At 45.1% G+C, this 27,418-nt stretch overlaps 1 protein-coding gene across 1 annotated transcript in view; it reads right to left on the bottom strand.

The window, feature by feature from the left end:
* Positions 1-5,636: 5,636 nt before the first annotated feature.
* PANK4 (pantothenate kinase 4 (inactive)) overlaps positions 5,637-27,418 on the bottom strand; it is a 362,653-nt gene continuing 340,871 nt past the window's right edge. The window contains exon 19 of the mRNA XM_069240981.1: positions 5,637-6,164. Coding sequence (XP_069097082.1) covers positions 5,951-6,164 — 214 coding nt within the window. The 3' untranslated portion in view covers positions 5,637-5,950. The remainder of the gene's footprint in view (positions 6,165-27,418) is intronic.

Here is a 27,418-nt window from a genome sequence, read left to right as displayed (position 1 = left end):
AATACTGAAGGTCCAAGCAAGGCGAATGCTCCTCTCGGCAGACTGGACTGTCCAAAATAGAGCTTCATGAACATTTGTACAGACACCCAGGCAGCCACCTGACAAATGTCATAGGACATGCACTCTGTGTGCTAAAGCAGTGGTAGCAATTTTTGCCCTAGAGGAGTGAGCCTGAAAGCTTTCTGGAAGCTGCTTCCTGCCAGTGGGCAGCAGATCCCTATGCAAAGAACAATCTATTCTTTACATTGGAGATTGTCCATTTTTGCACTGCCTTGCCCTTCTTTGCTCCAGAGAGTTCTACAAAGAGCTGAGTATCAAGTCAATATTCCTTGGCATGATCAAAATAAAAGATTAGTTTTCTCTAAAGGTCCAAATGATGGAGTCTCTCTTCCTCTCTGGAAGGATGAGGTGGAGCAAAGAATTCTGAAAGGGTGATAGCCTGCCCTAAATGAAAGGGAGTGACAATTTTCGGTAGAAAGGAAGCTCAGGTTCTCAACACAAGCTCATCTTGGAATAAAGTGCCATAAGGCCCGCAGTTCATGCACAGGTCTAGCCAATATTATAGTAATAAAAAAGGCGGTCTTTAAAGTCAGAAGTATCAAAGGATAACTGTACAGCTGCTCAAAAAAGGTGCACATCGAAAAAGTGAGGACTAAGTTAAAGTACAACCATGGCATCACAAAGGGTTTTCCTGGGAACAAATGATACAAGCCTTTCAAAAATCTCATCACAACGGGATTTAAATGAGGAAGGCTGATCTGGGGCTCGCAAATAAGCAGAAACAGACGATAAGTAGCCTTTAACAGTACCCAAAGAAAGTCCTTGCAGGGCTAGGGAGGGAACAAGCCACAAAACTCCAGACAACTTTGCTTGTAATTGGTCAACTTGTAGGGTGTTGCACCAATCCATGATTTTTTCCCAATGATTGGAATACAACGATTTTTCAGAGGGACGCCTTGCGGCCAAGATTATACCAGTGGCCACAGGAGAAAGGTCTAAGGAGGTCAACTGCCACCGCTCAGTCTCCAAGCACTGAGATACAGACTATGCTGGCCTGAGTGCATCTCCTGTCCTGCAGCTGTGATAGAAGATCCTCCGGCAGCAGCAGCTTGATTAGAGGACAGATGCTCATGCCCAGGAGTTCCGGGTACCATACCCTCTTGGCCCAGTATGGTGCCACTAAAATCTCTTGGGCCTTGTTGTTCCTGATCTTCAGAATTCTGGCAGGAGAGGAATTGGCAGAAAGGCCCACAGGCGTCCCGAGCCCCACTCTAGACGGAAGGTATCTCCAAGGGAGCTGCCTTTGTAATGCCAACATGCAAAAGTGCTGATATTACGTGTTCTTCGCAGTGGTGAAAAGATTGAGGCAGGGTTCTCTCCACTGCTGGAAAACGCCCTGCGCCACCTACAGCTGCAACTGCCACTTATGATCTAGTAGGCATCTGTGACTGAGGTAATCCACCCTAGCATTTAAAGATTCCATTAGGTGGTTTACCAGCAGAGAAATTCCCTGATGGTGCAGTTACTTCCAGAGGTGCAGAGTTTGCTAACAGAGGGTCCAAAATCCCACCCATATCCTGCTAGTTGCAATACCACACGGCGGTGGTGTTGTCCGTGAGCCACTGCATTATTTTTTGATGGTGGGCAAACAGGCCTCAATACCAAGCAAATCACTCAACTCGTACAAAATGATGTGGAACTGAGTCTCAACCAAAAGCCTCTGATCAGCGCCTCTGCCAGATGGCATAGCAAACTTAGTAATAATGCATCCATGACCAGAGGAACCTGCCACTGACCTAATTGCTATCCAGTAGCCATCACTGCAGATCATTTGCAGTTTTTCGAAATCTTGGCACAATGCAACATATTTTCCTTATGATGTGTCTAACGGTATCTGAGGTCCTACTACAGAGCCCGCATAGGCCATATCGTGCTCACTGTGTCACAGGAACCAAGCTACATCCAACTGAAGACTTGTATATGGCTGGGTTCAAACTAAGAGGGCATGGTGGGCAAAAGAATGATAAGTTTGAATGTTTCCCTGACCAAGTGGTTAGTGGTTACACAAAATGCCAGTATTCCTCCCATCACCATTTGGGTGCCTGATGTGCCATCGTAAGTACAAGGCATGCCCAGACTGGGTCTTATGCACACTACCACCGAATTCAAGCATCACCCAACTGAGCCCCAAGCAGGGCAAAACCGGTCTTGGGTTGCTTGTGTTCCAGTTCAGTGAGGACCTTGCCAGGCAGTTTGGGCTGTACTGTTCCTTTTGAAGCAGAAGGAAGACTGATTTGAATATGCATGGGTACAAACTCAGGTGACATGGTGGGCAAAAGAACAATGGGTTGTCATGCTACCCAGAATGCCTGCCAGTAGTTAGACAAATTGCAAGCATTTCTTCCATCCCCCTTTGGGTATTTGATCTGGTTTGTCTGGGCAGCAGGATGCAGGAGGCCAGCAACCCCAAGAGCCTTAAGAGTCATCCGGCCTGACATCCATGACAGAGGTTGAAACGCCTGGATTATAGCCTGAATGTTCAAGACTCTCTGTTCCAGTGGAAAGGCACGGAACCATACAGTATCCAGAACAGCTGATGAAAAGTATTGTCTGCAAAGGGGTCTGGCATGACTTTGGGAATTTGTCTATGAACCTTTATGGCATGAGGAGTTTTGCTGTTGTCTGGCGGTGGCTGATGATTGCTGATGAGAGCCCACCTTCAGCAGCCAGTCATCAAGGGAGGGGAAGGCTGGTACACTAACCACTGAAGGGGTGCTGTGACTATCAACATCACTTTCATGAACACGTGAGGGGTGCTGATGAGCCCAAGAGGGAGCACTGGAAATAAGAAAGCCCGTGGCCAAATGTGAATTGCAGGTAGTGCCTCTGGGCCTTCAAGATGGGAATATGAAAATAAGCATCCCGCAGGTCTAATGCCACCATCTAGGGTCTAGGTCAGATAAGACCTGGCAAGTGTGAGCCTCCTAAATGTGTCCTTCGTCAGAAAGACGATGAAAGTGCAAAGATCCAAAACAGAATGAAGACCTCTGTCCTTCTTTGGGACAGAGAAGTATTTGGAGTAACACCAAGTTATTACTTCAGAGGCCAGAACACACTCAATGTCCCCTTCGGCCAAAAGAGCCTAAACTTCCTGCTGCAGGATGGGCATGTGGTCCATCAGCCACCCAGCCAGAGTGGAAAGAAATGGGTGCACATAGCCTTGAAGAACAATTTGGAGGATCCACTTGCCTGAAGTAACTGCTTGCCATCCTTAGAGGAAATATCTGATCATACTTTCAACAGAGTGTCTGCATTCAGACAAGGAAAATGAAAATGTTTTGTGGCTGCAGCTGCTGAGCTGCATGTTGTCCCTATCGTTCTGAACACTGTCCCTGAGAACTGCAGCCCCTGCTAGGCGGCAGGAGATGTCTGACATTGTCAGAATGAAAACCTTCATCACAGCAAAGAGGAGGGGAAAAATTGCTGGTGAATTTGTCTTGTTAAAGATCCAAAAACTGTTCTTTGGCACTGCTCTCCTTAAAATGTTCTAATGCGGAGTCCTCTTTTTCGCTGAAAAGGAGAGAGCTGGCAAATGGAATGTCCATTAAGGATGCCTAGACATCCCAGCCGACCTCATCCAGGCTTCGCACCGAAAAGCACCACTAGGGCCCATTGTTCGCTGTAAACAAATGGTTGTGTTCAATCCAGAGCAAACTACAAATTTTAATGCATCACTACCGTCCAGAATAGGCAAGGTAATGTACATCTGGAGGTCATCTGAAACAGCCAGTAAAATGTTTGCCACAGAGTCCCGAATGGCATGAGAATACAACCTAGAAGACAGCTGGCATTAACAGATCTGATGGCCAGGCTGGTGGTTGAGCAAATCAATTTCCTACATCTCTCTATAAGCTTGGGTTCACAACCAGGCAGAGTAATAGGGAAAACATTAGGATTAACTTTGCTGGTGGACGCTTGTGCCACCAGTCTCTGTGGTGTTGGGTGTTTAGTGAGAAAGTCTTGGTAATCTGGTGCACGGTATTAACGATATGTAACATACCTGTTGACTGGCAGACCTAAACAAGATTTCAACCAAGAGCATCCGTAAAAGCCTTATTAAATGATAGGCACTAGTGGCTCTGTGGCAGCCTGACCTGGTTGAGTACTTTTTCAAGAAAACAGTCTTTTACATATTGTAGTTGTGGCAAACATGCGCAGTATGGCCTCTTTGAAGGCCTACACTTACTGTAACATCAGCGATGGACCTGGGAATACGGATGCACTGGGAACCAAGCTCAGAATCAGCTCCGATAGAGATCAGGAGGAACAATGACTTCCTTGCGCGCCCCCTCTTGAGCTCGTGGGTGGTTGGAAGGGCTCTATTCTCGCTTCAACTTTTTGGGTGTTTTTCTTGGACATATCCAAAGACTTCAACTGATGGAAGATTCTGCTATGGGGTCGACATCTGCAGTGAGAACAGTACATTTATTTTGACTTTGACTGGTTTGTGGCGTGGAGTTTTATTGCGTCTAGCTACTTAATGATTGGTCTCACAGACCCACATGGCATTCAAGTTCATATGGATGCAGACAATCCAGGTCTCAGAGTCATGGTCTGAGCGCAGCACATCTGTTAACAGTCCCTACATGGTTTAAAGCCTGTTGTTTTAGGGGTTGAAATTTTCTCTAGTACACTGGATAATTTTGAAGAAAACAAATTCAGTCAAAAATGTTTATGATCTACTTTTGGAGGCCTGAAAGAAAGAAACTGATGCCACTGTGCATGGGTGGCATTTATTTGCAGCTCTGCTCATCACTTCCATTTTAGAACTAAGTTAGCAAGGAGCTGTACAAAGACACCTGATGGCACACAGGAGAACTGCTTTAAAGTTTCCACATCCAAACTGAAACCTGGGGAATATCCACAAAGTGAGGAATCTATGATGAGAAATATCCATCATATATACAATTGCTTCTGGTGGTTTGAGCTTTTATAGCACTCTGTGTAGCTCCGAGCCATAACCCGGCCATTGCAGTATTATGTTTTGATATAGCAATATATTAACTCATTTAAAAGTGAAGACAATGCAAAAACAAAGCAATGGCATTGCCAGCATACTACTTATTCATGGAGGTTGTAGGTTTTATACCCATGGATACATAACTAATGAAATTCATAAGGGTTATAAAAAAAAGTCTTGTATTAAGGTAAGTCAAGACCCCAAATTTGTCAAAAAATATGGACCACATTGCCACAGCTAATTGAAAAAACATGTAATTGCACAACTGCATCCCTGAAGCATTTATAAACAAAGGACAGGATTGCCCCGCAATCGCTTCATCCAGTATGCATGACAGATTCAAGGAAAGGAGCCAACTGAGCTCTCTGAAAAATTCTACCAAAATAACAAAACAAATTATTCTTTTGAAAGGCAGGAACCAACTTTGCACTAAGCTGCAAAAAAAACCTATAAACCAATGGAAAAAAAAGAAAACGATCGGTCATGAGGATTTGTGAATAGCACCTTGAAGGATAACCTCTACTTTTGGAAGGGGGTTGAGGATTTCTTGTGGATCAAATTCTTTTATCACTCAGCCTAATTCAAATCCAAACCAATCGTGAGCTGACACATTAAACATAGATCTTAAAAAATACATTTATTTGATACTTCAATATATTTAAACTCATTGTTTGACAAAAAATGAAGGAACATTCATTTTCATCACAAATACTGTAGCATTAAGATACTTACCAAAATAAACAATGTGATGGCATACATACATAATGTATAAATTTACATATAGTGAATTGAATATTGCTCTTCTTTTCCACAAAAGCACATTATAAATAGATTTGCATTGGAACGCTTTCCTCCCTGTGTTTATTAAAAATACATTCTTTACAACTGAAGCAGTGAATGCTAGTGCAAGTCCATGGCTGGGCTCATCTTTCACTTTGGTGGCACCTCATACTTAAAAACAACGCTGAACAGCTTGCCTCCTAGACGATCAGCGAGCCATGAGTTTTTGATGACAGCAAGTTTGAGGCTCTCGCATTCGAGGGCTGCGTAATAGTTGGTGTGGATAGCACGGCCCATCCCCTCGATGACGACTAAATCCGTCTTTCGCTCCCTCACCAGCATTGATAGGCCTTTGTCCAATCGGCTGCAAAACAAGAAATCATGAACAGTTGGGACTATCCATGAGGTGCCAACTTGCTATACAACAGAAAAACTTACAAATGGGGCAAAAGTTATAAAAAATCTCCCGGATATAAAGATTGTTTATTCTAGAACATGTTAGTCAAAATGGACAAGTTATCTTCGGAAATGCCTTATATTGTAGAGACTATGGCCCTCATTACAACCCCGGCGGATGGCGGTAAAATGGAGAAAAGTACTGCCAACAGGCTGGCGGTACTTTCTCCCATAATATGACATTGGTAGTTTGACTCAAGCCAAACCTCCAATGTATCACTCCGTCCGCCAAGGCGGTAAGAGCCACCGGGCCGGAGACTTCAGACTCCAGCCAGGCTGCCATCACTAGCCCGCCTGCGGAATTATGACCCCGCCTACCGCCATGGTTTTCGTGGCTTCCTTACCATCACGAAAACCATGATGGTAAGCACTATCAGCTACAGGGAATTCCTTCACTGTCACGATAGGGGTCTAACCCATATCCCTCCCCCTCCCCAGATTTCCCCCCTCACCCGCCCCTTTCCACTCCAGACCAGTCCCACCCCCACAGCATACACACACCTTCACACACCATCGTACACACTCATACCCACATTCACCCATTCATGCATACATCCATTAACAAACACTGACATACAAAAAAGTACACACACATTCACACAACACAACATAAACGCACTCACACACCCATACATGCACACTCATACAAAAGGCAACACACACACAACACCCCTTACCCTTCCAGAGCACCCGACTTACCTGATTTCAGGGGGTCCTCCGGCAGGAGACAGAACGGGGAAGCTGCTGCCAGCAGAACACAGCCACGCCGTATTATGTGTCATGATACGGTCTGCGGCAGTCTACTGGCGTGGCGCTGCTGCTGGCAGCAGCGCTACCTTACTGCCATCCGCCGCCATGGCCGCAGCCGGAATTCCACCATCCTTCTGGCGGAATTCCGGCTACGGTCATAGTTTGGCAGAGGGCTGGTAGCCGCGGCGACGGTCTTTTGTCGGCCGTGGCCGTGGCAGTAGGCGTTTTTCACCGCCAATGTTGTAATGAGGGCCTATATGTAGCAGCAGATTTCTTACCTTTGAATTCCCCACAGGCGTCAGACTAGATCCGGAAGAATTACTTGAGTAGCACCCCTGTGCACCAGTAAATGGCATCGATCGTCTTTGTGTGCTTTGTCATCCGTGCCAGAAATGACATCACGGGTCCTTTATAGGCACCACCCAGGCACGCCAACATGAGTTTTTCATAACTTTCCACACCAGAGGTGGAGAGTTGTGAAGAACACTGACTACTGATGAGTCAAAACTAAGGCTCTGAAATGACAGTCCCTGCTCCTAGAAATCAGTCGCAGAGCAGGGAGGATGGGTGGGTCGGTAAGCAATCTGCAGCTAAATATAGTCTCTACCAGATAAAGTGTTACTGAAGTGAAGTAACTTGTCCATCTAATAGAGACTTCTAGCTGAAGATTCCTTATCTTGGAATAGATACCCAGGCAATAAATACCATCCCTGAAAGTGGGCTACAAACCAATTTCAAACCAGAAAGTCTTGCAGAACTGAACGGGCAAAGTGCCTGTCCCTACAGACCTTACTGCCTAGGCAGTAGTTCTTGGTAAACGTGCGCAGAGATGTCCATGTTGCTGCCTGACAAATGTCCAGGACGAGAATTCTGCATGCTATTGCAGTGGCAGCAGCTTTAGCTTGGGTAGAATGAATGTGCAAACCCTCTGGGGGTTGCTTTTTGACTAGGGTGTATCAGATCTTAATGCAGAGTACGACCCATCTGGAGATGGTTCGGTTATGCACTGCCTAACCTTTCTTTGCACACACATACCATACAAAGAGCTGGTCATCCACCCAGAACTCTTTTGTGCGATCAAGATAGAATGCCAATGCTCTTTCTGGTACAGGTGGTGAAGTGTCTCTTCTTCCTTAGAAGGACTGGCCTACATGAAAGAGTGTAAACACTTTTGGCAGAGAAGAGACCCTAGTGCAAAGCATTACTTTGTCGGTATCGATGGAAAGGCAGGGCAGATTAGATGGTAAGGCCTGCAGTTCGCTCACTCTCCAGGCATATGTTATTGCCACAAGGTAGGCCATTTTTAATGTGAGAAGTCCGAGAGGACAATTGTGTTGAGGCTCGAAGGGAGTGCACATCAATAAAGTCAGAACCTAATTCAGATCCCACTGGGGATAATGAATGGAATGGAGCAAACTACTTACAATAGGAGGCTTAAAGAAGGTTGGTCAGGCAACTGCAAAAAAGCAGAAATGGCAGACAAATATCACCCTAAGAGTGCCTAAGGCAGAGCCCTGCTGGGCAAGGGAAAGAATGAACAGTAAAACCTCAGGAAGAGAGGGGCATAAAGGGGGGCAACAGACTTGTCTGTGGACCATGCCACAAATTTCTTCCAACGACAAGCCTATACCTTTTTGGTGGAGGGATGTCTGGCTGCAAAGATTACATTACAGACTTCGGGAGGAAGGTTCAAAGCTGTCAACTGCCGCCACTCAATGTCCACGCAAGAAGGCGGAGAGTGGATAGGTTCGGGTGAAGAACCCTTCCCTGCTGTTGCGACAGAAGATCCTCCCAAAGGGGAATAGTCTAATCAGATGATCGATGGACATGGTCAGCAGCTCAGGATACCAGACTGTGCACAGTCCAGAGCCACAAGGATGACTTGAGCCCAGTGTTCCTGATCTTCTCGAGAACTCTGGGCAGGAGTGGTATGGGGGGAAAGGTGTACAGGAGAGGCATGAACTCCACGGAAGACTAAAAGCATCTCAAAGTAATTTCTGCCTTGGAAACTCCAACGCTCAAAACTGTTGACATTGCGTTTTCTCTGCGGAGGGAAACCGGTCTAACCAAGGTTCTCCCCACTGCTGAAAGGGACCTTGTGCAACCTCCGGATGGAGACACGATTTCTGATCCACTAGGGATTTTCGGCTGAGTTTGTCCGCTCTGGATTTCAGACAGTCCGACAAAAGTTTACTACCAGGGATCTGCCCTGCTGTTAAAGCCACATCCACAGGCACAGAGACTCCTGATAAAGAGGCCACGACCCCCCGCCCTCTTTGTTGCACCACATGGTGGTGGTGTTGCCAGTGAACACTTGCACCATCTTTCCCTTTACACAGGGGAAAAAAGGATTCCAATGCCGCATGTTGATGTGGAGTCTCGGATTCGCTGGAGACCAGATACCTCTAACCTACACCTCTCCCTAATGGCCAACCCATCCTAGGAGTAACACATCTATCACTACTGTCCCAATCGGGATTTGTTCACCACCACTGCATATCTTGCACAGTTCCCTCCGAGACCTGGATCATGTCGGAGAGATTCCCTTGATGCTGCACCCACTGGAACTTCAGGTCCGACTGCAGAGCCTGCATATGCCATCTGGCCTGTCACCAACAGGATGCATGAGGCCCAGCAGCATATAATCATTCTCATTGAATTCCAGTCACGGCTCACGCTGATTAAAAGGGGTGGGCGGCGTGCGCGGGGGGGCGGGGGAAGAATGATATTAAATTAAAAATAATAATAAAAAAAAAACACACCTGCGTTCCCACGCCACTCATCTGCCTCCTCCCATCTCACTGCACGCAGGCACTGGTTCCCACCCTGCCCTGCACCAATCTGATGCTGCTTAGAGCAGCGTCAGGATAGGCTGGGAGCACCTAGCCAGGGCACTCCCAGGCAGACTGGGGGCCTGTGTAGGCTCTCTCTCGAGCCCAGCAACTGTGTTGCTTGGCTGGAGAAAGCCCTGTGCGGATGTGTGTTTGGCCGGCCCTGGAAGGCTGGCCAAACAAACATGTGCTAAGAGGGGGAGTGCTATCCACTCCCTCTCTTTGTTTGCCACCCCGTGACCCCACCCCTTTCCCCAAAAACTATCATAAACATAGTTTATGATCGTTTCTTGGGAAAAGGTTTGCAGCTGCCGCTGCTGGCGGGTCGGGGGTGACCTTCCTCCGCCCATATGGAGGTGTAGTCCCCGCCAAATTCCAGCATTGATGGCTGAAACATCTGTATCATAGCCTGAATATCCTGGACTAGCTGCTCGGGAGCATAAACCCAAAACTGCACTGTGTCCAGAACAGCTCAGATAAAAAGGAGCATCTGAGAGGGAGTCGGGTGTGACTTTGGCACGTTTATAGACCCCAGCTAATGCAGGAGGTCCGCCGTCACCTGGAAGTGGGAGACGATGGCTTGGGGCAATCCTGCCTTTAAAAGGCAGTGGTCGAGATAGATGAAGACTGAAAAACCCCTGATCTCGGAAGGTGAGGTACAACCACCTCCATCACCTTTGTGAACACCCAAGAGGTGCTGGTAAGGCCAAAGGGAAGCACGGCGAACTGAAAATGCTTGTGGCCTACCATGAACCACAAGTAACATCTGTGGGCAGGCAGGGTGTAGATGTGAAAATAAGTGTCCTGCTAGTCCAGCGTTACCATCAAGTCTCCTGGGTCCAAGACATGAGCCAACATGAGCATCTTGATCTTCTCCATTCTTCAGGAAGAGATTGAGGGATCAAAGGTCTAGGATAGAGCAAAGAACTTTGACTGTTTTGGGGACCAGAAAGTAGCAGAAATAGCAACCGCAGCCTACTTCTGGGACTGGAACCACCTTGATGGGTCCCTTGGCTAAGAAAAACACAACTTCCTCATGGAGAAGGGACCAATGATCCTCTATCATCTGATCGTAAGATGGTGGCGTGGACGGAGGAGTAGTCTCAAGCCCCTTCGGACTATCTGCACAACCCACCTGTCTGCAGTGATGTATCAATAGTGGGGCGGATGATGGCAAATCCTGCCACCAACTGGTCCTTGGTGGGCAGAGGCACACTAGGACAGATTAGAGGCTGCTGCAGAGGTAGGGTTAGTGGCATATGACCAGTTTGCTGACCACCTGACCTTCAAGGTTGGTGGGCCGGCACCCTCAGCCATGCAGAGGCTGGGCAGCATGTACAGCACGGTGGCTGGATGGGAATTGGCGCAGTTAGTAACCCCTTCTGTAGCCATAAAAGGGGCAAAAGTTAGACTGGGGAGGACAAGGGGCCACCATGAGGCTCAAGATCCTGGCTGCAGCACGAAAATCCTTTAAGCGCTTGAGTGCCGATTCTGCCTGATCTCCGAAGAGACAGTGCCATCGGAGTGTATGTCCTCGAAGAAGCCTGGACATCCCAGTATAGCCAGACATTCTCAGCCAGGTGTGGCCTCAACGCCCCTGCTGTGGAAACCGCTCTCCCTATCTAGTCTGTCGTGCCAAGTCTGCAATGAAATTTGAACTTTGCTGCATCCCTCCCATCGACAACAGCCTGAGCCTCCTCTGGGACCTGTGGCAGCACTTGCACAACCGTATACCACAGCATGTGGGAATAACAGCCCAAAAGGCATGCAGTGTTCACTGACCACAATGCAAGGCTGGTAGAATAAAACATCTTCTTCCCAAATGATTTCAACCTTTTGGATTCCCTATCCAGGGGAGTTGTATGGAAAGTGGCGTGGGTGGTAGAGGCTCGGACCACCAAGCTCTGAGGGGTGGGGTGCTGTGTCAGGAAGCTTGGGCACCGGCGTGCAGGTCGATGGCGGTAGGCAAATATCCTGTTCACAGGAGCCCCTGTGATGGGTTTGCACCAGGTACTTAGTAGGAGTTCAGTGGGGTCATCACTGAATGAGAGCAGTGGTTCTGAGGACAAACACATGAGGTGCAGATCTGTCACAGACATCACCTGATGACAGGGCTTGAAATCAGTCTTCCTATGAAAACTTCCCTGGACGCACAAGGCAAAAATGTCTCCCAAAAAGCTTAACAAAAGTAAAAAAAAAAGACCAGTCAAAAAATGACTATGAAGTAGGTCTCTTCAGATCAGCACTGGTTGGCATGGAAAGAAGAGAACTGACGTCCGCGAGCCCGAGTGGCTCCTATATAGGACCTACAATGTAATTTCCGCCACAGACGACGCGACTGACGGACACGCAGCCGGTCAATACCACGTACCTGGGCACAGGGGTCCTGCTTACAAAATGCTTCCGGAACCATTCTGACACCAGGGGAGGGATGGGGGGGGGGGGGGGTGGTGAATTCAAAAGGAGGAAATCTACAGCTAGAAGTCTCTATAAGATGCAGCTATCACTGTTTTGTATATCAGTTGTAAAACAATAAGGTCACGCAGCACGATGATCAACACGCTAGCTCTATTACTGGATTCCCATGTTACTAAATTTTTAGATCCTGGCAAGCAATTACATATTTGAGCCCCAGTTTCCATTAATTCTCAAGATTTGAAGTGCTTAAAAGTAGACTAAAAATGGCTTTTAAAATCAGTTACATGCGTCATTCAAATATCAACTGCTGCTAGAGAAAATATGTGCAATTTGATAAAATTGAAACAAACGTTTTTGTTAAGTGACCATGTCTGATCCAGAGTTAACAGTTCCATTAATTAATTAAGGATACGGTATAAACCTTAAATGTCACCATCTATCCGGAAAAGAAAAGTAGTATTTAAATGAACGTTGAGCATTTAGATAAGTAATACAAATCATCACTTACATATTATTTTATTTATGATGTTGAGGCTGAATCTCCATTCGTCCATTTTTAAAGTGCAAAGCTTCTTATACCATACTCACAAATTACAATCTCCTTCATAGTACGCCTCTTCGCATGCACCACCTTTCCTAGAAGATCCTACACTTGCCACATTAGGTCACCATGCACTAAAATACTACTGTGATAATGAACACCCTTTAACATTTCATCCTTAGGTGTCTGTCTCAAAAGGGAATACTTACTTCCATTAATGTATAATTCTTTTTCCACAACAGTAAGAAGTATGTAGTGAAACAATGTTGTTTTTGCATTAGTTTGCATCTGGCCATCAAATGATATCAGGATACATTTGGGTCTGTCTGGCCTCTAATTGAAATGCTCACTGCTCATCTGTTTGCCAGAATAAATATTTCCCTCATGAAAAGAAGACAACACAATGCTATCTTTAGGTGTGGCATGCCCTCCATGGAAGGCTGCCATTAACTGTAAAGAGATAAAATTGTTAACACTTTCACAAGGCCTTCACCAATACTTGACCTCTGCTAATTGGCTCACCCCTGAAAAAAAAAAAAATATATATATATATATATAAATATATATATATATATATATATATATGGAAAATGTCACTTACCCAGTGTACATCTGTTCGTGGCATGGGACGCTGCAGATTCACATGGTTTGCACATCCCGCCATCTAGTATTGGGCTCGGAGTGTTACAAGTTGTTTTTTTCGAAGAAGTCTTTTCGAGTCACGAGATCGAGGGACTCCTCCCCTTTCGGCTCCATTGCGCATGGGCGTCGACTCCATCTTAGATTGTTTTCCCCGCAGAGGGTGAGGTAGGAGTTGTGTATTATAGTAATAGTGCCCATGCAATGGAGTAAATATGTATGTACATAATGTGGTTTAAAGTGATATATTTACAAATTTACAAATGTTCAAGATCAACTTCGAAACGGCTACAGGCTCCCGGGGAGGCGGTGGGCGCATGTGAATCTGCAGCGTCCCATGCCACGAACAGATGTACACTGGGTAAGTGACATTTTCCGTTTGATGGCATGTGTAGCTGCAGATACACATGCTTTGCATAGACTAGTAAGCAGTTATCTCCCCAAAAGCGGTGGTTCAGCCTGTAGGAGTTGGAAGTTGTTTGAAATAAAGTTCGTAGTACTGCTTGTCCTACTGTGGCTTGTTGTGCTGTTAACACATCCACGCAGTAGTGTTTGGTAAACGTATGAGGCGTAGACCATGTGGCTGCCTTACATATTTCAGTCATTGGAATGTTTCCTAGAAAGGCCATGGTAGCACCTTTCTTTCTAGTTGAGTGTGCTTTTGGTGTTATAGCCAGTTCTCTTTTTGCTTCGAGATAACAGGTTTGAATGCATTTAACTATCCATCTAGCAATGCCTTGTTTGGATATTGGGTTTCCTGTATGAGGTTTTTGGAAAGCAACGAACATTTGTTTCATTTTTCAAATTTGTTTTTTTCTGTCAATGTAGTACATTAACGCTCTTTTGATGTCTAATGTATGTAGTGCTCTTTCAGCTACAGAATCTGGCTCTGGAAAGAACACTGGTAGTTGTACTGTTTGATTCAAGTGGAACGGTGATATGACTTTTGGTAAGAACTTAGGATTTGTTCGTAAAACTACTTTATGCTTGTGTATTTGAATAAATGGTTCTTGTATGGTAAATGCTTGTATCTCACTTACTCTTCTTAGAGACGTGATGGCAATTAGAAATGCTACTTTCCATGTTAAGTATTGTATTTCACATGAGTGCATGGGTTCAAACGGTGGACCCAGGAGTCGTGTTAAGACAATGTTAAGGTTCCACGAAGGAACTGGTGGCGTCCTTGGTGGGATAATTCTTTTCAGACCCTCCATAAAAGCTTTTATGACTGGGATCTTAAATAGTGACGTTGAATGCGTAATTTTCAGATAAGCTGAAATAGCGGTGAGATGAATTTTAATAGATGAAAAAGCTAGCTTTGACTTTTGTAAGTGCAGTAGGTAGCTGACGATGTGTTTAGCAGATGCGTGTAAGGGTTGTATTTGTTTATTATGGCAGTAATAAACAAATATTTTCCATTTATTTGCATAGCAATGTCTTGTGGTTGGTTTCCTAGCTTGTTTTATGACCTCCATACATTCTTGTGTGAGGTCCAGATGTCCGAATTCTAAGACTTCAGGAGCCAAATTTCTAGATTAATGGATGTTGGATTTGGGTGTCTGATCTGTTGTTTGTGTTGGGTTAACAGATCTGGTCTGTTTGGTAGTTTGACATGAGGCACTACTGAGAGGTCTAGTAGTGTTGTATACCAAGGTTGTCTTGCCCAAGTTGGTGCTATTAGTATGAGTTTGAGTTTATTTTGACTCAATTTGTTTACCAGATATGGAAGGAGTGGGAGAGGGAGAAAAGCGTATGCAAATATCCCTGACCAACTCATCCATAATGCATTGCCCTACGACTGATCCTGTGGGTATCTGGATGTGAAGTTTTGGCATTTTGCGTTTTCTTTTGTTGCAAATAGGTCTATTTGTGGTGTTCCCCATCTTTGGAAGTAGGTGTATATTATTTGGGGGTGAATCTCCCATTCGTGGATCTGCTGGTGATCTCGAAAGAGAGATTGTCTGCTAACTGATTCTGAATCCCTGGAATATACTGTGCTATTAGGCGAATGCGGTTGTGAATCGCCCAATGCCATATTTTTTGTGCCAGGAGACACAACTGTGTTGAGTGTGTTCCTCCTTGTTTGTTCAGATTATACATCGTTGTCATGTTGTCTGTCTTGACAAGAATGTGTTTGTGTCTTATTATAGGTTGAAATGCTTTCAACGCTAGAAACACTGCCAGTAGTTCTAAGTGATTTATGTGAAAAAGTCTCTGCTGAGAGTCCCATTGTCCTTGGATGCTGTGTTGGTTGAGGTGTGCTCCCCACCCTATCATGGAGGCATCTGTCGTTATTACGTATTGAGGCACTGGGTCTTGGAAAGGTCGCCCTTGGTTTAAATTTATATTGTTCCACCATTGAAGCGAGGTGTATGTTTGGCGGTCTATCAACACTAGATCTAGAAGTTGACCCTGTGCCTGTGACCATTGTGATGGTAGGCACTGTTGTAAGGGCCGCATGTGCAATCTTGCGTTTGGGACAATGGCTATGCATGAGGACATCATGCCTAGTAGTTTCATCACCATCTTGACTTGTATCTTTTGTTTTGGATACATGGCCTGTATTACATTGTGAAATGCCTGTACCCTTTGCGGACTTGGAGTGGCAATCCCTTTTATTGTGTTGATTGTCGCCCCCAAGTATTGCTGTGTTTGACACGGCTGAAAGTGTGACTTTGTGTAGTTGAGCGAGAAACCTAGTTTGTGGAGGGTTTCTATGACATACTTTGTGTGTTGTGTACACTGTTCTTGCGAGTTGGTTTTGATTAACCAATCGTCTAGGTACGGGAACACATGTATTTGCTGCCTTCGGATATGAGCAGCTATTACTGCCAGGCATTTTGTAAAAACTCTTGGCGCAGTTGTTATCCCAAATGGCAACACCTTGAATTGGTAATGTACCCCTTGGAATACAAACCTTAAGTACTTTCTGTGTGAAGGATGTATCGGTATATGGAAGTATGCATCCTTTAGGTCTAGTGTTGTCATGTAGTCTTGTTGTTTGAGCAGTGGGATTACGTCCTGTAATGTCACCATGTGAAAGTGATCTGATTTGATGAAGGTATTTAATATTCTGAGATCTAAAATGGGTCTTAGAGTCTTGTCCTTTTTGGGTATGAGAAAGTACAGAGAGTAAACTCCTGTTCGTTTTTGTTGAATTGGTACTAATTCTATTGCTCCCTTTTGTATCAACGCTTGGACCTCTAGTCCTAAAAGATCCATGTGTTGTTTTGACATATTGTGTGTTTTCGGTGGGACGTTTGGAGGGAATTTGAGAAATTCTATGCAATAACCATGCTGGATAATTGCTAGGACCCAAGTGTCTGTTATTTCCTCCCAATGTTTGTAAAACTTGATTAGTCTCCCCCCCACAGGTGTTAGGTGTTGGGGATTTGTGACGTGGAAGTCACTGCTTGTTTTGAGGAGTTTTGGGACTTTGGAACTTCCCTCTACTCTTTTGGAATTGTCCCCCTCTATATTGTCCCCGAAAACTTCCCCGCTGATATTGGCTCTGATAAGTGGGCCTTGTTTGTGAGGTTGTGGGTTCTGTAGTTTGTCCTCGAAACCCCCCTCTAGACTGCGTTTTGCGAAATGTGCCTCTGCTCTGTGGGGAGTAGAGTGCGCCCATGGCTTTGGCAGTATCAGTGTCTTTTTTATGTTTTTCGATAGTAGTGTCCACCTCCGGCCAAAACAACTGCTGTCTGTTAAAAGGCATATTAAGCACAGCTTTTTGTATTTCCGGCTTGAATCCTGACGTACGCAACCATGCGTGTCTCCTTATGGTTACTGCTGTATTTACTGTCCTAGCAGCTGTATCTGCTGCATCCATTGTTGACCGTATCTGATTATTTGAGATACTTTGTCCTTCCTCCACCACTTGTTGTGCCCTCTTCTGGAACTCCTAAGTGTTCAATGAAATGTTGCATTTCGGCCCAATGAGCCCTATCATATCTTGCCAGCAGTGCCTGTGAGTTGGCAATACTCCATTGGTTGGCAGCTTGTGCTGCAACCCTTTTCCCCGCAGCTTCGAACTTGCGACTCTCCTTGTCTGGAGGTGGTGCGTCTCCTGAGGTGTGAGAGCTTGCTCTTTTGCAAGCTGCCCCTACTACCACAGAGTCTGGTGTTAATTGCTGCGTGATATATACAGGGTCTGTTGGCGGTGGCTTGTACTTTTTTCCTACTCTTGGAGTTATTGCCCTGCCCTTCACAGGCTCCTGAAACACCTGTTTGGATTGTTTTAGCATTCCAGGTAGCATAGGTAAGCTTTGGTATTGTCTATGAGTCGAGGATAGTGTATTAAACAAAAAGTCATCCTCAATCGGTTCTGCGTGCAAGGTGATGTTATGAAATGCAGCTGCTCTTGACACCACCTGTGTATAAGCTGTACTGTCCTCAGGTGGCGACGGCCTAGTCTGGGCTGTTATCTGACTCTGGCGCATCATAAAGATCCCATGCGTCGGGATCATCTTGACTCATTCCAGTATGAGTTGGGGATTGCATCAGTGGTGGAGTAGCTACCGGTGATGTGTGCGTTGATGGTGGTGGGGATGGTGGCGGTGTTGTTTGTTTTGCCACCTTTGCCTGTGGCTGATTGTCCTTTTCTTGAAAGGCAAGTCTTCTTTTCATCCTAATTGGGGGAAGAGTACTTATCTTCCCTGTGTCCTTTTGGATGTGGAGCCTTCTCTGAGTGTAGTCTGGCTCCATTGACTGTAGTTCTTGTCCGAACTTATGTCCTTGCATTTGGGAGGACAGTCCCTGTTCCTCTGTGTAGGAACCTGATTTCGGTTCAGAGGCTGGATGTTTCGGAATGGAAATCTTTTCGGTAGCCTTTTTCGGCTCCGACGACACCTTTATTTTGGCGTCCCGGTCTCTCGGTGCCGACTTGTTTCGGTGCCGCCCTCTCTGTGTCGAACTTGCTCGGTCCCACTGTCTCGGGCTCGAGTTTGCTGTGTGCCGGTATCTCGACCGGAGTCGGATGACTTCGACACATGCGTGCCCTTTTTCGGTGCCGATGGTCGATCAGCTATTTTTCGGGTTAAGCCATGGCCTGCTGGCGGTGGCGTCCCGTGGGCTTTTGTGTCCTTCTCGTGAGTTTTGTGTGTCGACGTCTTACTCACGGTTTTAGGCATCTCTTCGGGATCGAGCTCTTCTGAGTCCGAGTCCTGGATGGAGATGGTTTCTTCTTCCTCCTCCAAGTCTCTTCGTCCTGTCGGCGCCGACGCCATTTGCAGTCTTCTTGCTCTTCGGTCTCTTAGTGTCTTCCTCGACCGAAACGCTCGACAGGCTTCTCAAGTATCTTCCTTGTGTTCTGGAGACAAACACAAGTTACAGACCAGGTGCTGATCTGTATACGGATACTTGTTGTGGCATTTGGGGCAGAAGCGGAATGGGGTCCGTTCCATCAGCCTTGAAGAGACACGTGGTCGGGCCGACCAGGCCCCGACGGGGGATTGAAAAAACCCGAAGGGCCAATGGAGCTCTTCAAAAGTCGGTGTTGATCTGTTGTAACTAACCCGATACCGAACGCAAACAGTACCGTCGAATTTTCCGAGATTCTAACTATCTTTCCGAACCGAAACACGGAGCAAAAAGGAACACGTCCGAACCCGATGGCGGAAAAAAAACAATCTAAGATGGAGTCGACGCCCATGCGCAATGGAGCCGAAAGGGGAGGAGTCCCTCGATCTCGTGACTCGAAAAGACTTCTTCGAAAAAAACAACTTGTAACACTCCGAGCCCAACACTAGATGGCGGGATGTGCAAAGCATGTGTATCTGCAGCTACACATGCCATCGAACATATATATATTGGGCTCGGAGTGTTACAAGTTGTTTTTCTTCGAAGAAGTCTTTTCGAGTCACGAGACCGAGGGACTTCTCCCTTTTCGGCTCCATTGCGCATGGGCGTCGACTCCATCTTAGATTGTTTTTCCCGCAGAGGGTGAGGTCGGAGTTGTGTATATAGTAATAGTGGCCATGCAATGGAGTAAGTATGTATGTACATAATGTGTCTAAAAGGGATTTATATTTACAAATTTACAATTTTTATCAACATCTAATATATATATATATATATATATATATATATATATATATATATATATATATGTAATATTCATCAATTTATAACGGCTACAGGCTCCCGGGGAGGCGGGAGGGCGCATGTGAATCTGCAGCGTCTCAGGCCACGAACAGATGTACACTGGGTAAGTGACATTTTCCGTTCGATGGCATGTATAGCTGCAGATACACATGCTGTGCATAGACTAGTAAGCAGTTATCTCCCCAAAAGCGGTGGTTTAGCCTGTAGGAGTTAAAGTTGTTTGAAATAATGTTCGTAATACTGCCTGTCCTACTGTGGCTTGTTGTGTTGTTAACACATCCACACAGTAATGTTTTGTGAATGTATGAGGCGTAGACCATGTGGCTGCCTTACAGATTTCTGTCTTAGGTATATTTCCTAGAAAGGCCATTGTGGCGCCTTTCTTTCTAGTGGAGTGTGACTTCGGTGTAATCGGCAGTTCTCTCTTTGCTTTAACATAGCAAGTTTGAATACACTTAACTATCCATCTGGCAATGCCTTGTTTGCATATTGTATTTCCTGGATGAGGTTTTTGAAAGGCTACAAACAATTGTTTTGCGAAATTGTTTTGTCCTATCAATGTAATACATTAGTGCCATTTTGATGTCTAATGTATGTAATGCTCTTTCGGCTACTGAGTCTGGTTGTGGAAAAAAGACTGGGAGTTCCACAGTTTGATTTAGGTGGAACGGTGATATAACTTTTGGTAACAATTTGGGGTTTGTGCGTAAAACCACTTTATGTTTGTGTATTTGTATAAAGGGTTCTTGTATGGTAAATGCTTGTATTTCACTTACTCTTCTAAGAGATGTGATAGCTATTAGGAAGGCTACCTTCCAGGTTAAGTATTGCATCTCACAAGAGTGCATGGGTTCAAATGGTGGACCCATGAGTCGTGTTAATACAATATTGAGGTTCCATGAGGGAACTGGTGGTGTTCTTGGAGGTATGATTCTCTTTAGACCCTCCATAAATGCTTTTATGACTGGGATTCTAAAGAGTGATGTTGAATGTGTAATCTGCAGATAGGCAGATATTGCTGTGAGATGTATTTTAATGGACGAAAAAGCTAGCTTTGATTTTTGTAAGTGTAATAAGTAGCTTACAATGTTTTTTGTGGACGCATGTAGTGGTTGAATTTGATTATTATGGCAGTAATAAACAAATCTTTTCCATTTATTTGCGTAACAATGTCTTGTAGTAGGTTTCCTAGCTTGTTTAATGACCTCCATACATTCTTGTGTAAGGTCTAAATGTCCAAATTCTAAGACTTCAGGAGCCAGATTGCTAGATTGAGCGATGCTGGATTCGGGTGTCTGATCTGTTGTTTGTGTTGAGTTAACAGATCTTGTCTGTGTGGTAGTTTTATATGAGGTACTACTGACAGATCTAGTAGTGTCGTGTACCATGGTTGGCGAGCCCAAGTTGGTGCTATTAGTATTAGTTTGAGTTTGTTTTGACTCAATTTGTTTACTAGATACGGAAGGAGTGGGAGAGGGGGAAAAGTGTAAGCAAATATCCCTGACCAACTCATCCATAACGCATTGCTCTTGGAGCGAGGGTGTGGGTACCTGGACGCGAAGTTTTGGCATTTTGCATTTTCTTTTGTTGCAAATAGGTCTATTAGTGGTGTTCCCCAGTTTTGAAAGTAAGTTTGTAGTATCTGGGGATGAATTTCCCATTTGTGGATTTGTTGGTGATCTTGACTGAGATTGTCGGCTAACTGGTTTTGAATTCCTGGGATGTACTGTGCTATTAGGCGAATGTGATTGTGAATCGCCCAATGCCAAATCTTTTGTGCTAAGAGACACAGCTGTGATGAGTGTGTCCCTCCCTGTTTGTTTATGTAATACATTGTTGTCATTTGTCTGTTTTGACAAGAATGTGTTTGTGTGCTATTAATGGTTGAAATGCTTTCAATGCTAGAAACACTGCTAGTAGTTCTAGATGATTTATATGAAGCTGGCTTTGTTGAGCGTCCCATTGTCCCTGTATGCTGTGCTGGTTGAGGTGTGCTCCCCACCCTATCATGGAAGCATCTGTTGTAATCACGTATTGAGGCACAGGGTCTTGGAATGGCCGCCCTTGCTTTAAATTTAGAGTATTCCACCATTGAAGCGAGGAGTATGTTTGGCGGTCTATCAACACTAGATCTTGAAGTTGACCCTGTGCTTGTGTCCATTGTGTTGCTAGGCACTGTTGTAAGGGCCGCATGTGTAGTCTTGCGTTTGGGACAATGGCTATGCATGAAGACATCATGCCTAGAAGTTTTATCACAAACCTTACTTGATAGTGTTGGTTTGGGTGCATGTTTAGTATTACGTTTTGGAATGCTTGTACCCTTTGTGGACTTGGAGTGGCAATCCCTTTTTGTGTGTTGATTGTTGCTCCTAAGTATTGTTGTATTTGACACGGTTGTAAATGTGATTTTTGGTAGTTTATTGAGAACCCTAGCTTGTGAAGGGTTTCTAAGACGTATTTTGTGTGTTGAAGACACTGTTGCTGAGTGCTGGTTTTTATTAACCAATCGTCTAGGTAAGGGAATACGTGTATGTGCTGTCTCCTGACATGTGCAGATACTACCGCAAGGCAGTTCGTGAATACTCTTGGTGCTGTTGTTATCCCAAACTGTAACACTTTGAATTGGTAATGTACTCCTTGGATTACAAACCTTAAGTATTTCCTGTGGGAAGGATGTATGGGAATGTGGAAGTAAGCATCCTTGAGATCTAATGTTGAAATGTAGTCCTGTTGTTTGAGCAAGGGAATCACGTCTTGAAGTGTCACCATGTGAAAGTGATTTGATTTGATGTAAAGATTTAGTGTTCTGAGATCTAAGATGGGTCTCAGTGTTTTGTCCTTTTTTGGTATTAGGAAATACAGGGAGTAAACACCTGTTCCTTTCTGATGGATGGGTACTAATTCTATTGCCTCTTTTTGTAACAACGCTTGGACTTCTAGTTGTAATAGATCCAATTGCTGTTTGGACATGTTGTGAGCTTTTGGAGGCACATTTGGTGGTAATTGTAGGAATTCTATGCAATAACCATGTTGGATAATGGCTAGGACCCACGAGTCCGTAGTAATGTGTTTCCAATTTTGGTAATAATCTGTGAGTCTCCCCCCAACTGGTGTTATGTGTTGGGGATTTGTGACGGAGTCACTGTTTAGTTTGTGGGGTTTTTGGGCTTTGGAATTTCCCTCTTGTTTTAGGGAACTGTCCACCCCTATATTGTCCCCGAAAGCCTCCTCTTTGGTATTGGTCCTGGTATGTGGGTCTAGCCTGTGAGGTAGAAGGCTCTGTGCTTTGGGCCCGAAACCCTCCTCTAAAGTGTGGCTTCCTAAAGGTGCCTCTGCTGTGTGGAGAGTAGAGCGCGCCCATGGCTTTGGCCGTATCAGTGTCTTTCTTTAGCTTTTCTATAGCTGTGTCCACCTACGGCCCAAACAATTGTTGTCCATTAAAAGGCATATTCAGTACAGCCTGCTGGATCTCTGGCTTAAATCCGGAGGTGCGTAGCCATGCGTGTCTCCGAATGGTGACCGCTGTGTTTACTGTTCTGGCGGCTGTGTCTGCTGAGTCCATAGTCGATCTTATTTGGTTGTTGGAGATACTCTGGCCTTCCTCCACAACCTGTTGGGCACGCTTCTGAAACTCTTTGGGAAGGTGTTCAATGAAATGTTGCATTTCATCCCAATGTGCCCTGTCGTATCTTGCCAATAAAGCTTGCGAATTGGCAATTCTGCATTGATTGGCTGCCTGTGCTGCCACCCTTTTCCCTGCTGCATCGAACTTTTGACTTTCCTTGTCGGGTGGTGGTGCATCCCCAGAAGTCTGTGAGTTTGCCCTTTTCCGGGCTGCTCCTACTACCACGGAGTCAGGAGTTAGCTGTTGCGTTATGTACACAGGGTCCATAGGGGGAGGTTTGTACTTCTTCTCCACCCTAGGTGTGATGGCTCTGCCTTTGACGGGGTCTTGAAACACCTGTTTAGCGTGTTTAAACATGCCTGGAAACATAGGCAAACTTTGGTATTGGCTATGTGTTGATGACAGGGTATTGAATAAAAAGTCATCCTCTATAGGCTCGGAATGCAGTGCTACGTTATGAAAAGTAGCTGCCCTGGAGACCACCTGCATGTAAGCAGTACTGTCGTCTGGTGGTGATGGTCTTGCCAGGTAACAATCCGGACTATTATCAGATACTGGTGCATCGTACAGATCCCATGCATCTGGGTCATCTTGGCTCATCCATGTGTGCATTGGTGATTGCATCATTGGGGGTATTGCAATTGGGGACAGTTGTGGTGAGTGCGATGGTGATGGCTGTGGTGAAAAACGTGGTGGTGTTTTTTCTTTAGCCACGTTTGCTTTTGGCTGTTTTTTTTTTCCTGGAAAGCTAGTTTCCGCTTCATTTTAATTGAGAGAAGAGTTCTTATTTTCCCTGTGTCCTTCTGTATATGGAGCCTCCTCTGTGTATAGTCTGGGTCTCCCATCTCAAGTTCTTGTCCAAATTTATGGCCTTGTAGTTGTGAGGAAAGGCCTTGTTCGTCGATATAGGAGCTTTGTTTTGGCTCAGAGGCTGGATGTTTCGGCATTGAAACCTTTTCAGCAGTCTTCTTCGGCTCCGAAGCAACTTTTTTAGTTTTCGGGGTGCCGATCTCTCGGTGCCGAGTTTGTTCGGAGCCGGTCTCTCGGTGCTGAGTTTGGTCGGAGCCGGTATCTCGACCGGAGTCAGATGTCTTTGGCTGGTGTGTGCCCTTTTTCGGTGCCGATGCTTGGTCACTGTGCTTACGGGTAAAGCCATGGCCTGTTGGCGGTGGCGTCCCCTGGGCTTTCATAATTTGAGTGAGTTTTGGCCGGGGCTGTTTTACTCACGGTTTGTTGCCTCGCCGGCTGCTCACTCTTTGGCTCGTCCGAGTCCGAATCAGGAATGGAGAATATCTCCTCTTCTTCGACGTCTGGGTGTCCAGCTGGCGTCGACGCCATTTGAAGCCTTCGAGCTCTCCGGTCCGGTAGCGTCTTCTTCGACCGAAATGCCCGACAGGCCTCGCAGGTATCCTCTTTGTGTTCGGGGGACAAACACAAATTACAGACCAAATGCTGGTCTGTATAAGGACACTTAGCGTGGCATTCGGGACAGAAGCGGAATGGGGTCTGTTCCATGAGCCTTGAAGACGCATGCGGTCGGGCCGATGAGGCCCCGCCGGGGAGTGGAAGCCCTGAAGGGCTGCCGGAGCTCTTTTCTTCGGTGTCGATGTGCTATTACTAACCCGATATCGAGCGCAAACAATACCGTCTAATTTTCCAATTGTTAACTAACTTTTCCGAACCAAAACACGGAGCGAAGAGGAACACGTCCGAACCCGATGGTGGAAAGAAAACAACCTAAGATGGAGTCGACGCCAGGGGAGGAGTCCCTCGGTCTCGTGACTCGAAAAGACTTCTTCGAAGAAAAACAACTTGTAACAATCCGAGCTTATATATATATATATATATATATATATATATATATATATATATATATACACACACACATACACACACACACACACTACATATTACCTAGTTAGGACCATATTTCCTGAAAAAGCATTTTTTGGCTTGCCTATATCTTTGGCAACATATGAGGAATCTTTGCAAAGCTTTCCCAAAAAAAGTGCTCTGGTTGTTCTTGCTGTGAACGGGGATACGTTAAGCGGGGGGCGAGAAAAAGAGGGGGGATGGGGAGGGGGGGGGGGGGGGGTAGTGGGTGGGAGCCGGGTGTCAAAAAAGTTGTGTTTACCGTGTTAATTCCCACAGGACCTTTGAACACGACTACTGCCCGAACTACTTAACGGAATTACACCAAATTTGGCAGAAAGCTAGCTTTCGGTACGCAAACTACACTTTTGTGTATTTAGTGTAAATCCGCCCAGTAGTTTTTGAGATATTAAAGGGAAAATACGTTTGTATATCTAGGGACATTGATCCTTTACAAAGTACAAGCTCATGTAGGGATATATATATATATATATATATATATATATATATATATATATATATATATATATATATATAATGGAAGGCCTCTGCTATTATCACCCTAGCAGCACTACAGTGCTATTTCACAACAATGACTGCATCTATATTTCAATTAAATATACAATATTTGCACCAACTGGATTCCTGATTCATCTTACAAGAAGGAAGCCAAAAGGTACCATTGAATACTCGTAGCCCCCCATGACAAACAGATAAATGCAGACAGCTAATATTATTTAAACAAATCACACCACAATGCTATTTACAGTCAGCATTATATTTTTTCTATAATTTCTGCAAGGCTGTTGCTATCAAGTAGGCTGATAGTATGGCTGTGTGCTTACATTAGAGTAGCTGACTCAAGCTGCAGTAATTCATTGTCTCCATCTTTCCAGTCAAATTTCTGGGCAGTGCCAACTGACGAAGAATGGACACAATCTGAGGGGGTCTGCACCTTGGGGGGTTACATTTGACAACAAGTTGTCCACTGAAAGTCACATGAATAAACTTCTAGCGCATTCTTTTCACTACTCAGGGGTCTCTGGAATTTCCTTCCACTGTTGCCTTCCACCGCAAAAACTCTGATTGTACGTAGTGTTATTTTAAGCAGGTTAGCCTATGGTAATACCCTCCTGCTAGGAGCACTGGAATTCCTGTTAAAAAGACTACACAGAATCCAAGTCTCTGCTGTCAACCTGGCATAGATCATCAGCTTCTAAGGCATTGAAGAATTTTCACTTGTTACCATTGAGACCAAGAACAGTTTTTTAAATTATCATTTATTGTTTTTAAAGCACAACAGAGTTATGGCCCAGTGCCCCTGCAAAACAGAACAATGTTCTCCAGAGAGATGCCTTAGCTCCTCAATAGCTAATATTGTCGGTATTGCTAAATTCAGGAAGACAAGACAAGGTAGGTGAGCTTTTCTGGTCAGAGCAGGCCAGCTCTGGAATCAGCTACATGCCTCCGTTAGATCCTTGTCTGATCTACTACACTTTGGAAAAGTCCTGGAAACTTGGCTTTTTCCTAAATAACCACCTCCTTACATCATATGACTTTATAGCTGCAGTGGTCTTCTCCTTAGTCATGGTAGAGGCTTAGCAGCAGGATAACAGTACGATGACAGTGTGCTCTATAAATACTATAAATGAATAAATTAAACGATTTCAAAGCTAACATAAATGATGAGCTTCAGTCACATTAGACAGGATGGCTTGAAAACAACCAAGAAGTAAACCAGTATTTGGATATGCCACAAACTACGCAAATGGTAATGGGTGTTTGCAAAGGGCAAGTTCTCCATACACACCAAAATCCGAGGGCTTTTCCTGCTGATATTTGCCCTAAGCCACTCCATATGCTTTTTGGCTTCCAAATTGTAAAGTGTTGTTTCCTCAAGGTAGCCAGACGTCTGAAGAGAAGGTAGGAAGATGGACATCACAGTTGAGACACAGTTTGTAGAAAGCATGAGAGACTGGCTAGTGCAGCAATCCTATCTGGATATACAGATCAACAAAAATGGCCTATATCACTTATTTATTCAAGCCAGAAAATAAGGTGAGCATAAAGTCAATATGTGAAAACAGTCTGAGGCTAAACCTTCCAGTACAGCAGATCAATCAATCATATATTTGTATAGCGTGGCTCATCACCCCAGGGGTGGCAGGAGGGGCTTCAAAGCTCTGGTGGGAGGACGTGAATCAGTTGAAAAACCAGGTCTTGAGATCCTTCCTGAACTGAACCACTGAGGGGGACTACCTAAGGTGAAGCAGCAGCGTGTTCCAGGTCTGCGCAGTGAGGTAGGAGAAAGATCTTCCACCAGCCGTGCTCTTCCGGGTCCTAGGGATGGTGGTGAGGGCCAGTTGGGCGGAGCAGAGTTACTT

The sequence above is a fragment of the Pleurodeles waltl genome, chromosome 6, assembly GCF_031143425.1.
Source record: "Pleurodeles waltl isolate 20211129_DDA chromosome 6, aPleWal1.hap1.20221129, whole genome shotgun sequence".
NCBI lineage: Eukaryota > Metazoa > Chordata > Amphibia > Caudata > Salamandridae > Pleurodeles > Pleurodeles waltl.
This window is presented reverse-complemented; position numbering and strand designations above follow the sequence as displayed.